This window comes from Dictyostelium discoideum (assembly GCF_000004695.1).
Source record: "Dictyostelium discoideum AX4 chromosome 5 chromosome, whole genome shotgun sequence".
Lineage (NCBI taxonomy): Eukaryota > Evosea > Eumycetozoa > Dictyosteliales > Dictyosteliaceae > Dictyostelium > Dictyostelium discoideum.
The window spans coordinates 1,389,802-1,407,301 of record NC_007091.3 but is presented as its reverse complement, the minus strand read 5'-3'; the positions used below and the strand labels follow the sequence as shown (position 1 = coordinate 1,407,301).

Sequence of the window (17,500 nt, the reverse complement as noted above, 5' to 3'; positions counted from 1 at the left end):
TACCAATCACTAGTTCTAGTACTTCCAATGAAATTATTATAAATGATTCAATGTTTAAAAATGAAAATTTATATAAAAGATTAGATAAAATCTTTTTATCAAATACCACCACTAAAGATGAAGATAATATAATTTTTAAAATAATTGATTTTATTTATCAATCATTCAATCTCGAACCACCTTTCAATCCTTCAGATTTATTTAATCCAAATGATTGGAAAGATTTTGAAAATCCTGAAATTATTTTCTTCTTTTTTAAATATTTTATTAAAGTTCAAAAACAAGAACAAAAAGAGAAATGTAAAATTGATTTTTTAAATAAAATTATAAAATTTATAAATTCAAATAAATTGGTTACTCTTTCACAGGCACTATTTTATATGTTGGTTGAAAATGATGATGTATATCTTTTAAAAATAATGGTATCAAGAATAAGTTGCTCTGATTTTAAAAATTGCTTTCACTCTTTACATTTAAAAAATGTTTCAGTTCAAAATTATATCAAGTCCATTAGTATGTTAGATTGCTGTTATATAGATTATCAAATACAATTTAAGATTGATAAAAAAAGGAGAGAGATATTCTTTGGGTTTACAGATTATATACTTTTTGAAAGATTTTTAAGACATTCTATTTTCTACCGTTTTGATAATTTTCATAGTATTTCAATTGAAAGAGATTTTAATATTATTGAAGGTATTATTAATTATAATAATAATAATAATAAAAAAAATAATAATAATGAAGAATGCCCTATAATTAAACCTTTTGTACTTTTACAATCACTTTTAAGTAATTATAAAACAAAAGAAGAATTTGAATTGGTTTTCCCACTTTTAATTAAAACCATTGAAGTTACAAATGACCCTTATGAACCTGAAAAATTATTCAAACGTAATAAACAAGGAGCATTCAAATTTATTAATTGGGTAATAATAAATCGTGGAGATGATATAAAATCTGGAAGATGTATTATTGGTAAAAATAAATCATTAAAAGAGTTATTCTTAAATAATGATAGATTTATAATTGATTATAATAAAAATGTTGAAATAATAGGTCAATGTGGTGATATAGAATTATTAAGTGAATGGCTATCACTTTATTTTGAACTTCAACCTAAAACTCAACATTGTTTTGATTATGACTTTTATAAAATTTTAACAGATGCAAGTAGATTTGGTAAATTAAAAATTTTTCAACATCTTTATTATTTTTATCCAAATTTAATTGTTAACAATGAAACTAATAACAAATTAGACAATCAAAAATCATTCAGTCATAATGAAATCAAAGGTTTTAATGATAATCAATTTCAAACAATAATCAAATTATTAACACCAAATCAAATAAATTATATTAATTTTTATTTTTTCTTTAAATATTCACTTGGTTATAATATGGATTAATTTGTTCCATTTGTTTTCAACTTTTTTAAAGTTTTTTCTAGATATTTAAAATACAAAAAAAATAAAATAAAAATCAGATATTAAAAAAAAAAGAAATAAAAAATAAAAAATAAAAAAAAAATATTTATTATTACATGAAATTTTTTTAATAATTTTGAGTGGATGTAGATTTGAAACTTAAAAGATAATCACTGATGCTGCTTTACTATCACCAAATCTAAATCAATGTCATTGAATTTGATTTTGGAAAATTTGACCTCTTAACCATTTGCATATATTTTTACAGATAATGATTTTTTATTTAAATTTGAATTATCACTATTTGTACTATTACTACCAATACAGTCTCTATCACCTAAACTATTACTAATATCTCTACTATTTTCTTTACTTATACCACTACCAATTCTATTTCCATCAATAGAAATTAAACTTGATTAAATTGTTGAAGCCGCTGTCGATATTGTTGAGGTGGAACAATAAAATCAATTAAGAATGAGTTCATTCCTTATATAAATACACCATTTAATAGTTCTCTTTATTCATAAAATACTTTAAGAAACTAAAGATTGTGAATAATTATATTATTTACATTTTTATTTATTTATTTGTTTATTTATTTATAAAATTATATTATTATTTTGAATATTTTGATACCCATTATTATTATCATCAAAAATTTCATTATCATCATCGTTATAATCATCATTGTTATTATTATTTTCATTATTTTTAGTAGTTTCAACTAATAATAATGGATCTTTTTCATTTTGAGAAATTCTTAATTTATTTCTACTTTCAGAGAAACCATGAGTGATTTGAAATTTATGAGAACTGTAAGTTTTTCTTTCAGGTAAGAAACGAATTGCCAATTGGTCCACTAAAACTGTACTAATTGCAAGTAACCCTAAACCTGATACGAATGTCAGGAGTAATGCTTGAAAATTAAAAGAACCAATCTCACCATTTTGAATGAAAATTAATCTTATACCATGACGATTATAATACATTCTCGAGCTTACATTATCCAAAATCACAGCTTCAGGTACACCATATTCCGTATCTTCAACTTTTTGAATGGAATAAACATATTTGAAATTATTGGTATTATAGGAGAACGTATTTGAATAAGTTATGAAAACCAATGCAACCACACCATCATATCGAACTGAATTTGTGGAATTCACCGATGAAGCGCCATCCAAATCTATATTTGCCAATTGTAATAATTTACCAATGGTTAATATATCAGGTTTACCCGGTATACCAACTGTATTTATAGTTTCATTGATTTGAATCTCGTTATTATCATTATCTAAAATGTAGCCTTTTAATTGCTTTGAATTATATTGAATCAATGATGATGGTGCAAACATTGTATGATCAATTAAAATTGTAAAATCCTCAATATCCGACACATAAACATTTCTAGTTGACACTGTTGTATATTTACATTTTGGATTCTTTGATGAACAATTTAAAACTTGATCCAATGTTTTCACTCTTGTGGTCACTGCAAATGAAACATCATCACCAACTGGAAATGATACAAATGCTTCATCATAATAATCACATTCTAATTTTGTAAAATTATATTCAATTAAATTATCATCACAATATTTAAAATTACTATCATCTTTAAATTCATTTGGCTAAATCATAATAAATAATAGTTTTTGTATTAGTATAAAATATTAATTATTATTATTATCATTATTATATTATAATAATAATAATTACAGCAAGTAAACTAGCCCTTATACTACCAACTGGTGTTTCTGTAAGTAAATAACCTTTTTTATATATTGTTGAGTAAATAACAATATAAACAATAATTAATACCATAAATATTATATGAAGTCCACCTAATCTTCTATCTTTGATAGTTACAATCTTTGCTGTATTATATGAAAAAATATTATCTAAATTGGATTTTATTTAATTAGTTTATTTCATTTTTAAAAAAGATTAAATTTCTTTTTATATATATATATATATATATTATAATACAATACCCCAATCCATTTTTTTAAAGATCATATTATTACAACTATTAATATTATTTTACAACCATAATTGTTTTATTCAAAAAAAAAAAAAAAATAAAAAAAAAAAAAAAAAAGCAGTTTCTTTTTCGAAAATGATTGGAAAAAAAAAAATAAAAATAAAATAATTTAAATTGCATGGATATTTTAGTATTAAATTATTAATAATTATTTATTGAACAAAAAAAAAAAATAATAATAATAATAGTTATTTATTAAATTTTTTTTTATTTTTTTTATTTTTTTTTGGTTTAAGAAATTCATTATTTCAAAATTTAATATTATGTTTTTTTTTTTTTTTTAGATATTAACATTTGAGAGACAAAGTTCTTAAATAGTAGTCTTTTTAATTTATTTTTTATTTTTTTTATTTTTATTTTTTTATTTTTTTATTTTTTATTTAAAAATCAGGAATAATACCAATATAATTAAAAGGAGTAATAAGTTTTAATTCAGATTTAATATCATCAGGAATTGATAAAGAATCGATAAAAGTTTGAATATCAGATTCAGTAATTTTTTTACTACCACTAACACGAGTTAATTCTTTTAAGGCTTCATATGGTTTTGGGAAACCTTCACGACGAAGGATAGTTTGAATTGCTTCACTAACTACAGCCCAATTTGCATCGAGATCTTTTGCAATATTTGCTTCATTGAGTACTAATTTTGAGAGACCACGTTGAATTGATTTAAAGGAGAGGATAGAATGTGAGAAAGGTACACCAATAGAACGGAGTACAGTTGAGTCGGTTAAATCTCTTTGAAGACGGGAGATTGGTAATTTAGCGGATAAATGTTCATAGAGTGCATTGGCTACACCCATATTACCTTCGGCATTTTCAAAATCGATTGGATTTACCTTGTGAGGCATAGTACTACTACCGACTTCACCTTTGACCAATTTTTGATTGAAATACTCCATAGAGATGTAGGTCCAAATGTCACGACATAAATCGATGAGAATTGTATTAATACGTTTGAAAGCGTCCAAAAGGGAGGCAACATTATCGTAATGCTCAATTTGGGTGGTAAAACGCATACGTTTCAAAGATGGATGTAAAACTTTAACAAATTTCTCGCTGAATACCACCCAATCAATAGCTGGATATGAAACTTTATGTGCGTTCAAATTACCTGTTGCACCACCAAATTTACAAGTATGTGGTACAGATTGTTCCAAATGATTGATTTGGTTCTCTAAACGTTCGATGAAAACCATTAGCTCCTTACCGACGGTGGTTGGTGTGGCTGGTTGGCCATGGGTACGTGCCAACATTGGAATTGATTTCCATTGTTGAGCAAATTGACGCAATGGTTCCAAGATTGATTGTTTCAATTGTGGAATTAATACTTTCTCAACTGATTCAACGATTGATAATGGTATGGCTGTATTGTTGATATCTTGTGATGTAAGTCCGAAATGAATAAACTCTGTAACAACTTCACTATATTGTAATTCTGTATGCATTTTCTCCTTGATAAAGTATTCAACTGCTTTTATATCATGATTTGTGGTTTTTTCAATTTGTTTAATCTTTTGTGCATCACTCTCTTTAAATTGTAAATAAATATCTCTAAGTTTCTTATGATCATCTTCCTTATTAACTGCATTCAATGGTTTCAATTCTGAAAGTTTACTTAATTCAATGAAATATTCAATTTCAACTTGAACACGATATTTAATTAATGCATACTCTGAAAAATATTCACTTAATACCTGAACTTGTCCCCAATATCTACCATCAATTGGTGAAATTGCTGTTAAATTATTTAATTGAATATTTGTTGTTGTTGACATTATTTCTATTTTTAGATTGAAAAAAAAAAAAAAAAAAAAAAAAAAAAAATTAAAAATAAAAATGGAGTTAATAATAATTTTTTTTTTAAAAAAAAAAAAAAAAGGAATTAAAATTTTAATTTTAAAAAAAAAAAAGAATAATTACTTTTTTTATAATAAAAGTATTTAATAAAATTAAATTAAAAAAAAAATTAAAAAATTAAAAATTAAAAATTTTGAAAGGGTGTTTTTTCGAAAATTAAAAAAAAAAAAAAATAAAAAAATTTAAAAAAAAAAATGTTAATTCGGCAATTTGGTTATTTTTAGGATTTATCCATCCGCCTTTATTTTGTTTTTAAAAAATTAAAAAAAATTAAAAATTTTTTTATTTTGAAAGGTAATCAAATTATTTTTTTAATTAATTATTTTTTAATTATTTATTTTTTAAAAGTGAAGCAAAACCAAAGCTACAGAAACTAATAATGAAAGAGGGTATTATTAATAATAATAATTTTTTTTTTTTTTTTTTTTTTTTTTTTTTTTTTTTTTTTTTTTGTCAAAAATTGTTGTTTGTTATTACTGTTATTTTTAAAGTGAAGCAAAAGCTAAAGCAGCAGATACTAATAATAATGAAGCTTTAATGATTGAGGATGATGAATGATGTTCATCAGATGAATGAGATTCACTATGATCAATCGATGATCCAGTCATACCAGTGGTTTTACCAGTTGGATTTGAGGTAGTTTTTGATGTTGAGGCAGCCATACTATCACCACTTCCGGTAATACCACTAGTTGAAATACCACTACCTCCAGAAGTTGTTTTACCACCAGCAGTTGTTGAAGAGACAGAAGTTGAAGAGGCAGATGATGAGGCAGTTGATGAAGCAATTGATGAAGCAGTTGATGAAGCAGTTGATGAAGCAGTTGATGATGATGATGAAACACCAGTATGACTTGAAGTTGCAACACCTGAAGCACCACTACCACCTGAGGCTACAGTAGTAGTTGCTAAACCACTATTAGCAGTTTCATTACCATTAGCATAACCAGTTGTAACAGATGATGGAGAAGCAATGAAATGAATATTATCAATGTTAATATGAACATTAATATTTTCAGTATTGGCAAAAGTGAATGCAGATTCAATTGTTTTATGTTGGAGAGATGTGAATGGAACTGTATAAGTGGCCCATGAGGTTGTAATTGGTGATGATGGAGTCCAATATTTATTTTGTTCATTTGGGAAATAAACACGAAGACCACTCATGGTTGTATTTGCTTTCATATTGAATTTAATGCCAGTGAAATAGGTGGTTTCAAAATCACCAGAACGAGCCAATGTCAATGCAGATGATGAACCCATTAAAACCAATGATAAAGATTTAGTTGAACCAACACTATGTGATGAAGAATCGGTTGTATTAATTTGAGAATATGAACGTGATGACCAATAATTCCAACCTTCAGTCAACCCATTTTGGTAGATTGCCAAAGGACTAGCGGATAATGAGCATGAGGCTGGTGCATTTTTAATTATACTTGATTTTGGTGCAACGAAATTACCACTGAATTTCAAGATATCCATAGAGAGGGAATTCATAGTCATTGTAACACTGCCCCCATATTGTGATGACACCACAACGGTTGCAGGGAACATCATTTCTTTACCAGCTTGACTCCAAACGAATTGGGCACTTCCTTGACGGACCATTGTGACAGGGGCGCTCATATCTTTGCCTTTGATAGTGACTGATTGAATGCCTACTTCATTATTGAAAATCAATAGTTTCACATAGTATTTTGAAGAGTCTTCTGAAACCTGTGCTTTGATTGGACCCGATGCATCACAACTAACCTTTCTAAAACCTGCATCGTATACTACCGATAATGGGTCTGAGGAAATCTCTTGGAATGCATCTGGTGTTAACATAAACAATGGTCTCTCGGATGGACATGTACCTGCTGAACAAAAGTTTACGACTCTAACCACTGTTTTACCCTTTGGTCCTGACACTTCGAAACAATCACCACATTTCACACCAGAGGAATAGAAATATTCATTCAATGTTGCTGTCAATGTTCCAGGTCCAGTTGGTCCATTATAAGCACCATATTCACATGACCCTGATTTATTTAATGATTCTGTACCTTGTGCTCTACCTGACATACATAATGTTAATGGTACACTACTTGAAAATGCTGATGCAATTAAAGAAAGTGTTAAAATTAAACTACCTAAAAGTCTCATTGTTTTATTTTTATTTTTATTTTTAAAAAAAAAAGTTTAAATAAAATTTAATTTTAGTATTATTATAAAATTTAGTATTGTTATTATTATTATTTTTATTATTTTTATTATTATTTATTGTTTTTATTATTTTTTAATTAATGATTAAATTTTTTTTTTTTTTTTTTTTTTTATAGTAAATTTTAAAATAAAAATATATTTAATATTAAAAAATATATTTTATATATATGGTAATTTATTTTATAATTATTATGTGATGGAGGAAGAATTTAAAATATATTATTACTCATTTTTTATTTTAATCAAATAATTAATTCTTCACTGCCATGTTTTGTCCTTTTGATTATATATTTATTTTTTTTTTTTTTTTTTTTTTATTTTTTATTTTTTTTTTTTGGGTGGTATATGTTTAATTCCATCCTTTGCTACTTTTTAATTATTACACATTATTGTTATTTAATACAATCTAAACACACACAGACACACACATATACACTATAATATTACTTACAACTACTTAAACAATCATTACTCCCATTATTATTATCTTGTAGATAATTTAATTTGCTATTAAAAAATTAATTTTTAGAAATTGTTTAAAAAACGTGTACGTAATCATATAGAATAATTATGATGTATAATAATCTTTTGGGTAATTGAAAATAAAGAAATTAAAACAAATAAATAAAAACAAATAAATAATAATTCAATCACACACAAAATAAAAATTAAATAAATATTTTTATTTTTTTTTAATTAAAAAAAAAAAAAAAAAAAAAAAAAAGTCTATAGACTGTGTGAAATACCACATTAAAAACTATTTAATTTTTGTGTTTATATTTTTATAAAATAGTATAAATTATTAAATAAATAGTATTTGATTGGATGGATGGTGGTTGGAAATAGAAAAAAAAAAAAAAAAAAAAAAAAATTTATTTCCATTTTTATTTTTTTAAAACATATATTCCCAATAAATATTTAATATATTTTATATAAATAATTAATTAAATCAAACCTTTAAAGGGTAATAAAAATTAAAAAAAACAAAAACAATTTAATTACATGATGTGTGGAATATTTTTTTTTTTTTTTTAATATTATTTTGAATAATTTAAATGAATGAATTATTTATGAGAACAGTTGTTTTTTTTTTTTTTTTTTTTGTTACTATTTAGTTTTATTCAGAATCTTCAAAATCATCTTCCATTTCAAAACCTTCATCTTCGCCATTTTCTTCATCCTCATCTACTTCTTCTTCATCTTCATCTATTTCTTGTTCTTCAAATTCTTCATCTTCTTCATTTTTAGCTTCAAGTTGTTTTAATTGTTGTTCTTCTTCATCTTCAGTATCAGAATTATCCTCTTCTTCGCCATTTTGTTCACCTTCATCATCATCATCATCACTTTCAGAAGGTTCATAATCTTCATCATCTTCTTCATTATATTCAAAAGTACCATCACTTGAAGTTAAACCATGTTTTTGTAATGCTTTTTGGTAACTTTGACCAGCCATACCCAAAAAGGATTGAACGAAAGCACTTGTTTTCAACATTTTCTCTCTTTGTCTGGCTGCGTACATTCTATTGTAGATTTCTTCATCAGTTGCTTCCTCTATATTTTGAAATGTATTCATTGCTGTGTTTTTAATTAATGTTATATGTGATGCACTCTTTCTATTAACTTTAGCTGGATAATAATATCTTCCTCTCATTAAAAATATTTTTTTAATTTTATATGATTTTCCATTATTTAATTTCTTTTCTATCTTTTTAAATGATGAAACTTTTTGATATGCTGCTACTAAATCTGAAATTCTTTGAATTTTTTCCATTTTATTATTATTATTATTATTATTATATTTCGTTTTTAATTAAATAAAAAAAATAATTTGTTTTTTTTTTTTAATGCGAATAAGTTTTAAAAAATTAAAAAAAAAAAAAAAAATAAAATAAAAATAAAAATAAAATTAAAAATTAACAAAAAATATTTTGGGGAATAAATAAAAAATAACCGCCAAAAAAAAAAAAAAAAACATTTAATGTTTTTAAAATATAAAAATAGAAATTTCTATTTATAATCTTACTTACTAAAAATGTTTTTTGTTTAATTTTTTTTTATTATAATAATTTTTTTTTTTTCTTTTTAATTTTTTATATGTTATTTTTTTTTTTTTTTAATTTTAATTTTTTTAATTTTTTTTTTTTTTTTTTAAATATTTAATTTAATATTCTAATTACTGAATCTGCACCACCAGAAGCGAAATAACCTTTATTTGGATGATATTTTATACAATGAATTGATTCATCATATTTTGGACGATGAGAATTTAAATCTTGAATACAAGTTTTTGAAGAGATATCCCAAAACCTAATAGAGGAATCATGAGCACAACTTGCAATATAAAGTCCAGATGGATCGATTGTTAAAGATGAGATTGAATTTGAATGAGCGATCATAGAATGAACAACGGTATTACTATTTAGATCGAAAAATTCAATTTTATGATCTTCAGAACCAGTCATTGCTAATGGCATAAATGGATGTGATACAATTTTATTAATTTGACTATTATTATTATTATTATTATTATTATTACTACTACCTTGTTTTAATTGTGATATAATTTGTTGAGTTTCTAAATCAAATAATAATATTGAACCATCATTATAAGAAGTTAAAAGTTTTCTATTATTTTCAGTTGCAGGTAATGCTATAGAGGTTGGAATATATGATAAACCATTGCTATGTTGGAGAGTATATAATTGTTCACTAGTTGTTGTATTCCAAAGTGAAACAGTACCATCAGCAGATGATGACAAAAGATTTGGTGTGTTTGGTATAGATAATAGATCCCAAATACCATCTTGATGACCACCTATAAACTCTTTCTCCAAGTATGGAAGTATTTTACCATGTTGAAGATAGGAATCGATATCTGATGAAGGCAATGACCATTGTCTAATTATCATATCATAACCAGCGCTAAAGAATGATTGATAATTTGAGTATTCGCCATTGATTTGATTCCATTCACTTGTAAACACTGGACCAGTATGACCACGAATAGTGTAAAGTGGTTCAATCTCTGGTGAAGGTGATTTCTTTGTTGGAACTAAATGATTCAAATTCCAAACCTTTATAGAGTTATCCTCTGATGCCGATATCATTATTGGCTCATTTGGATGGAATTGGATTGAACGTACACCATCGAAATGTGATTTCAATGAATGTTTAAATTTCCAAACTCTTGGTGCCGCTGAATCATTACCACCCTTTGATCCATCATCCAATGTGATATCATTTAAATCTGATGCTCCTAATCCCATTAATTCTGAATTCATTGTATTTGAATTTGATGATGATGATCCTGATGAACTTGATGATGATGATTTCTTCTTTCTAGTACTACCTGTTGATGATGATGATGATGATGATGATGATTTGGTTGTTGGTGTTGATTTCTCTTCAGTATTTTGATCTGGTAATGATAAATTACCTTCTTCACCCATATGTTCCTTCTTATAATTCTTTAAATTACCTAAACCTTTTATCTTCATTCTACCTTTAGAATTTGCTGTTAATTTATTAAATATATCTTCATTAAATGAATTGAATGATTGTTCATCCGATTCTTGTTGTTGTTGTTGTTCTTGTTGTTGTTGTTTTGATATTGTTACATTGTTTGGGTCTTCTTGTGATTGTTTTGATGTATCTAATGAATCACTACTACTGTTGATACTATTATTACCACTATTACTACTAACACTACTGTTATCTAATTGTTTTAAATTATCTAATAATGAATCATATTCATAACCTGATGATGCTGATGATAGTGAATCTAATGATTGTGATAAATCTGTTGTATTATTTATTAGTTCACTCAATGATGATTGTAATTGTGGTTGTGGTTGTGATTGTGATGATGATGATGATGATGATGATGATGATGATGATGATGATGATGGTGGTGATATTATCGTATTACTATTATAACCATTACCATTGGTTGTTGTTGTTGTTGTATTATCTGTTTTATTTGAAGATGTTGATGTTGATGTTGATGTTGATGGTGATGGTGATGGTGATGGTGATGTTGTGGTTGTAGTTGTAGTTTGATTTTTATTATTATTATTACTATTATTATTATTAATATCTTTTAAATTTAATATTGTTTTTACAGTTGTGTCATTTGTATCATCAATTGTATTAGTTGTATCATTATCGATATTTTGAGAATCATTTTCAAATTCAGTTTGTAAAGATTTTGAAACAATTAAATCGTTATAACCCATTTCTCTTAAATATTTTCTAATGATTAATCTAGTTGTATTATCTTTTGATTTCTTTGGTGGTTCTCTATTTTTAGGTATTTTATCATCTTCCTCTTCTTCCTCTTCTACTTTTTCTATAACCTTTTGTTGTTGTTGTAATAATGAATTATTTTTTAATCTTTCTTGTTGTAATGCATATTCTAACATCTTTACTCTTCTACATAAATCGAATTTATGTGATTCAAATAATTTTCTTTCTGATTCTAATTTTAATATACGATTCTATATATATAAACGAGAGAAAAAAAAAAAAAAAAAAAAAAAAAAAAAAAGTTTAGTATGCATGTGATGTGAATGTATATTATAATAAATTTAATGAAATACATACTGTTAATTCTGCCTTTTCAGATATCCAATGTGCTCTATCAACTTCAAATTTTAACCATTCATTTTGTAGATAATCTATAACTTTTGGCATCGTAAATTGACTATCACCATTTGCCAATGCATTATTATTATTTTGATTATCCATTATTTATGTGGAGGAGGAGGAATGTTTAATATATAATAAATAATATATATATATATATGTGTTATATATTATTTACTATATTTAAATATTTTTTATATACAATTATTTTTTATTTTATTTTGTTTTGTTTTTTTTTTTTTTTTTTTTTTTAATTTTATTTAATTTTATAATATTTTATTTTATTTTATTTTTTTTTTTTTTTTTTTTTTTTTTTGAAAAAAATGAATATGTATATGTGTATGGATATTTCTGAAAAAAAATTTTAAAATAAATTAACCTTTTATAAATAATTTTATAGTACAGGTGGTGATTAAATCAATAAGTTTTTTTTTTTTTTTTATTTTTTATTTTTTTTTTTTTTTTTTTTTATTTTTTTTTTTTTTTTTTTTTGAAAAAAAAAAAAAAAAAAAAAAAAAAAAATTATAAAACTTCATGCATCACCAAAAATTTGAAAAAAAAAAAAAAAAAAAAAAAATTTAAATTGTTTGAAATTACATCACCAATTTCACAAATTATATATATATATAAAAATTAAACAATGGCTTTAGTACCTTATACAAGTCCACTTGATATAGTGTTTTATCCAGTTTGTGCATTCTTATTTTGCGTAATTGGTTTTGCTTTCTTTGCAACATTTATTGTGTAAATTTCATATAATCAGATTATTTTTAAAAATATCTTAACTTCACACACTACATATAAAATGGAAATACACTTTTTTTTTCTTTTTTTTCTTTTTTCATAAACAAAAAAATAATAATAATAATGATAATAAAATAATAAATAACCTACTAAATACTAATATCATTTCAATTTAATATAGATCTGAAATGACCACAGCTAAAGCTCAAAAGAATATCTTTAGGGAATTAACACTCGCATTAATTGCATCAATGAGTTTAGGTTTGGGTTTATTTTTCGTTTTATTAGCTGGTGGTATCTATGTTTAAAATCAAATTTTAATCAGTAATCAATCGAAAATAAGAAGAAAAAAAAAAAAAAAAAAAGTAAAAAAATAAAGTCAACGAAAAATATGAAAGAAATAAAATAAATAAAAAAAAAACATTATTGTATAAATAGTAATATTATGGATAGGAAAGAGTTTTTTCTTTTTGGAACATATGTTTATAAATAGATTTTTTCTTTTTTTTTTTTTTTTTATTTTCAAACCTTTTACTTTTTTATTTTTTTTTATTTTATTTTCTTTTATTTTTTTAATATTTTAATTTCTAAAACTTTAAATAATTAATAATACATTTTTTTATTTAAGTAATTAAAAATATTATAAAAATACACAAATATGGATATGGAAAAAAAAAAAAAAAAAAAAAGTGAAAATTTAGATTTAAAAATAGAAAAATTGTTTTTTTTTTTTTTTTTTTTTTTTTTTTATAAGGAAATTACAATTCTGATTAAACCACCAAAATTTGTTGAGGGTTTTGGGGTTGTTGTTGTTGAAGTAGGATTATCAGATTTTTTACAAAATAAAATTGAAAATGGATCTTGATTTAAAATAGCATTTGCAGTATCATTTTGAGAGACACAGGTATAAGATGGACCGAGATTATTAGATTGGCAAATTGAGTTGAAATCATATTGACATCTATAACCACATTCAACTCTTTTATATTGACACTGTTTACCATAGTAACCAGGTGCACATTGACATTGACTCGAACAACATATACCATGATTTGAACAACCAGTGGAATAGCAATCACCGACTGATGGTCTGAAATTGTAGGCACCCAATGCATTGAAAACACCAAAGCCGACATATGGATCGGGATTAGAAGCTTTTGAGCCGGTGGATAGGACAGCTTGGTAGATTTGCTGAGTGTTCCAATCTGGGTGAGCTTGCATTAACAATGCAATACCCGATGCCACCAATGGACATGCAAAACTTGTGCCGTCGACACTGGAAAAACTACTTCTCGATGTGGAGAGTGCAATATAGTATCCCACACCCAAGGCCATGATATCAGGTTTGATCCTGCCATCGGCAGTGGGGCCTATGGAGGAGAAAGGTGCGTATCTGCCACTGGAATCCACAGCGCCCACAGAAATTACATTCTCACCATCAGCAGGAGCACCAAAGATACTGTAATCTTTATTACCCATACTATTCACCACTATCATACCTTTGTAAATGGCCAAATTTGCAGCTTTGGTTAAATGTGAATCTTTTCCATTCATCTCTGGATAATTGTAAAGTTGGTAGCTTAAACTTGAGGAAATGATTGACGCACCCAATTTCTCACCCCATTCCAAAGCGGCAATCCAATTATCTTCTTCGATTACAGTGTCCTCACCTTCTACAATTTCAGTCTTTGCTAATAAATAACTTGCATTATATGCAGCACCGACTAATTTACCAGGTATGAAACCACCCAAAACGGATAGTGTTGCAGTGCCATGAAAATTTTGACTATATCTAGGATCTTCATTCTCAACTGGGTCCTCTTGAGTGTCGTTTGTATTATCAATGAAATTATGTTCACCAATTATTTTTAAATGTTTAAATGCATCATGGTCCTTATAGAAACCAGTATCCATTACAATAATTTTCAAACCATAGCCATCATAACCCAACCTTTGCAATTTATCAATACTAGTTTGACTAATACCTTGAAATGATTCACCATAAAATGATTTATCATACTTGATTGTTGAAGAATCATCTTGAACTGATGATAATAATTTTACATGACCCAATAATTTGGAAATTGGATTATTAAAATCATTAATATTATTATTTTTTGAATTTTCAAATCTATGATGTCTAATTTCTTTAATTTCATCTTGACCAGATTGTGGATTTAATAATTTTGAAACTAAATCAATTGATTCAACAAATTTTTTATTTGAAATACAAGTAATAACTTTATTTAATTGAAAATTTTCATTTGATGATGATGATGAAGATGATTTATCATTACTATCAATTGTTTTATCAGTTGTAATAATTGAAATTGAATTTAACCAATTTGATTTACGAAGTAATTTAATTGATAAAATTTCATGATTCAAATTACAATCATTTATAATCTCTTTAATAAATTTCTCTGAAACTGGTAAATCAGTCTCATCAAATATTGGTACTTTTTTATTAATTGATCTTTTACTTCTTCTTTTTATTGAATCATCATTTACACCAGTAATTGATTGAATTTGTTTATATTGATTAGAAGGTGTTTGAGTTTGACCAGTTGATGTTGTACTTTGTTTATTCTCAATTATATAATCTTTAGAATTAAAAAATATCCATAATTTAATTTGATCATCAATATTTAAAGTATTATTTAAATCTGTACCAAGACGATTAAAAACATTTTTAGATATTTTATCTTTTTTTATTTGATCTAAACCATTAATATGTAACACCAATAAAATAGTAAATAATAAAATAAATTTTAATTTTATCATCTTGTATTAATACATTAGAATTATTATTTTTTTAAAAACAAATAAAAAAAAAAAAAAATGAATAAAAATTAAATAAAATTAACAAAAATAACAATTTGTTAGAAAACAAATTTATTGTTATTATTGATAAATCAAAATTTAAATTTATTATTTAATTTATTTATTATTTATTTTTTAATTTCTGGTTTTTTTTTTTATTAATGTTTTATTAATTAAAAGCGGTTTTAAAGAATTTTGATTTAAAAAAAAAAAAACCAAAAATGGATAGGTTATTTATTTTATAAACAAAGAAAAAAAACACACTTTTTATAATTAATATTTATTATTATTATTATTATTATTGTTTTTTTAAAAAATATTTAATTTAAATGATTAAAATTTATTTTTTATTTTTTTTTATAAAATAAAATTTTATTAAACAATAAATTAAAATTATTAAATAAATCAATAGATTTAAGGTCAAAAAGTTTTGTGTGTGTGTGTTTGATAGTTTACTGATTTACAGTTGTGTGTGTGTGTGTAGGTGTGTATGCTTTTATATGTTAGTATATCACCCCAACCCTATTATACAAAGAAAAAAATCTCAGTATAATTAGTGGGTGTTTTTTAAAAAAAAAAAAAAAAAAGAGTGTAAATCTCTAAATTTTGATTTATTAACGATTTAGTTTATTTCTTTAATTATTTTTTATTAAAATTTTAGATAGATAATTTAATATTAATAATGATAAAAAAATAAAAACAAAAAATATAAAAAAAATGTTGTAATAGTTGTTGTTATTGTATTAATTTTTTTTTATATTTTTTTTTTTATTTTCTCAATTGTATAAAGTTGTTATTAATTTTTTTTTTTTTTTTTTATTTTAATAAAATTAGAGTTTATTTTTTTATTTTTTTGTGATTAATTCAAATAATAAATTAAATTGAAATTTTAATAATTTAGTTAATTGGGTTTCCAATTAAATCACTTTTGATTGTATCTGCTTGAGATTCAGTTATTGGGGCGGTTGTAGTAGTTTTGGTTGTGGTATAAACTGTATTACTACCAGAAGCGACCTCTTTAGTTTCAACAGTTTCAGTCTCTACAACTGGGATTTCTCTTTTCTCGTTCCAATTAGTGTACTTTTCATTAAGAGTTGGTTCAAGGAAAGAATCTTTACCATCGGATCTCCTCCATTCTGGGAGATCGATATAACTGAAATCTTGACGACCCTTTTCAAAGAAAGTTTCAATATCTTTCATTAAACCTCTAAATGCTAATGGAATATCATATTCAGTTCTTGATTCTAAATTTGCTAATAATTGCATGTATTGAATGTAATCAGCTTGGTAAACAGATTGGGCAGTTGTCATTTTATTGAAACGGTCTCTACCTTTCTTTTCATCTTCATGGTACATTGGCTTATGGTAAACGGTGGAAGCATCCTCATAAGAGAGTTTGTCATGATGGGTTTTGTTATCATGAGTATCGATTGCTTTCATATGGTCAATGTAACAATCATGAATTTCTTTAAAGTAATTATCTTCAACATTGTCATAAAGTAATTTAGCATTTTGATTAAATTTATCCAAATAAACATGAATCTTTGATAAATTAATACCCTCTTTATGATAAGTAGTTTGACCGAAATTATTATATGCATTTGATAATAATTCACCTTCAACTTTCATCTTTGCCAATGAATCCATCCATGCCTTTGATGCTTCATATAATTCTCTATAATCTTTCTTTAATTTACCAATTTCCTTTATAAAAATATTTTGAAAAAGAAAAAAAAAAAAAAAAA

General features: G+C 24.5%; 10 protein-coding genes across 10 annotated transcripts in view; 2 read left to right on the top strand and 8 right to left on the bottom strand.

Moving 5' to 3' along the window:
* The window catches only part of DDB_G0288339 (hypothetical protein), a gene marked incomplete at both ends in the record, with an annotated part of 2,724 nt that extends 1,315 nt beyond the window's left edge, over nt 1–1,409 (top strand). Inside the window, one exon of the mRNA XM_631678.1 lies at nt 1–1,409. This exon is cut by the window's left edge and continues 1,315 nt beyond it. Coding sequence (XP_636770.1) covers nt 1–1,409 — 1,409 coding nt within the window.
* Nucleotides 1,410–1,669: 260 nt separating this feature from the next.
* Nucleotides 1,670–1,934, bottom strand: DDB_G0288337 (hypothetical protein; the record flags this gene model as incomplete). Its single annotated transcript, XM_631677.1, has 2 exons — nt 1,670–1,817; nt 1,930–1,934. 2 exons carry the CDS (start codon nt 1,932–1,934, stop codon nt 1,670–1,672), a joined length of 153 nt encoding a protein of 50 aa, XP_636769.1.
* A 95-nt stretch (nt 1,935–2,029) lies between these two features.
* On the bottom strand, nt 2,030–3,434 carry p2xD (hypothetical protein; the record flags this gene model as incomplete). The annotated part of the gene is made up of 3 exons (XM_631676.1): nt 2,030–3,061; nt 3,150–3,331; nt 3,425–3,434. 3 exons carry the CDS (start codon nt 3,432–3,434, stop codon nt 2,030–2,032), a joined length of 1,224 nt encoding a protein of 407 aa, XP_636768.1.
* Nucleotides 3,435–3,854: 420 nt separating this feature from the next.
* purB (adenylosuccinate lyase) lies at nt 3,855–5,255 on the bottom strand (the record flags this gene model as incomplete). The annotated part of the gene is made up of 1 exon (XM_631675.1): nt 3,855–5,255. The coding sequence occupies one exon, from the start codon at nt 5,253–5,255 to the stop codon at nt 3,855–3,857; it is 1,401 nt and encodes a 466-aa protein (XP_636767.1).
* A 567-nt stretch (nt 5,256–5,822) lies between these two features.
* expl7 (expansin-like protein) lies at nt 5,823–7,484 on the bottom strand (the record flags this gene model as incomplete). The annotated part of the gene is made up of 1 exon (XM_631674.1): nt 5,823–7,484. One exon carries the CDS (start codon nt 7,482–7,484, stop codon nt 5,823–5,825), a length of 1,662 nt encoding a protein of 553 aa, XP_636766.1.
* Nucleotides 7,485–8,661: 1,177 nt separating this feature from the next.
* On the bottom strand, nt 8,662–9,315 carry DDB_G0288329 (hypothetical protein; the record flags this gene model as incomplete). Its single annotated transcript, XM_631673.1, has 1 exon — nt 8,662–9,315. One exon carries the CDS (start codon nt 9,313–9,315, stop codon nt 8,662–8,664), a length of 654 nt encoding a protein of 217 aa, XP_636765.1.
* Nucleotides 9,316–9,700: 385 nt separating this feature from the next.
* Nucleotides 9,701–12,290, bottom strand: strn (WD40 repeat-containing protein; the record flags this gene model as incomplete). The annotated part of the gene is made up of 2 exons (XM_631672.1): nt 9,701–12,040; nt 12,147–12,290. 2 exons carry the CDS (start codon nt 12,288–12,290, stop codon nt 9,701–9,703), a joined length of 2,484 nt encoding a protein of 827 aa, XP_636764.1.
* Nucleotides 12,291–12,828: 538 nt separating this feature from the next.
* On the top strand, nt 12,829–13,240 carry DDB_G0288325 (UPF0197 transmembrane protein; the record flags this gene model as incomplete). The annotated part of the gene is made up of 2 exons (XM_631671.1): nt 12,829–12,932; nt 13,114–13,240. 2 exons carry the CDS (start codon nt 12,829–12,831, stop codon nt 13,238–13,240), a joined length of 231 nt encoding a protein of 76 aa, XP_636763.1.
* Nucleotides 13,241–13,679: 439 nt separating this feature from the next.
* Nucleotides 13,680–15,716, bottom strand: DDB_G0288363 (hypothetical protein; the record flags this gene model as incomplete). The annotated part of the gene is made up of 1 exon (XM_631670.1): nt 13,680–15,716. One exon carries the CDS (start codon nt 15,714–15,716, stop codon nt 13,680–13,682), a length of 2,037 nt encoding a protein of 678 aa, XP_636762.1.
* Nucleotides 15,717–16,652: 936 nt separating this feature from the next.
* Nucleotides 16,653–17,500, bottom strand: part of DDB_G0288323 (hypothetical protein) — a gene marked incomplete at both ends in the record, with an annotated part of 1,029 nt that continues 181 nt past the window's right edge. Inside the window, one exon of the mRNA XM_631669.1 lies at nt 16,653–17,459. Coding sequence (XP_636761.1) covers nt 16,653–17,459 — 807 coding nt within the window. The remainder of the gene's footprint in view (nt 17,460–17,500) is intronic.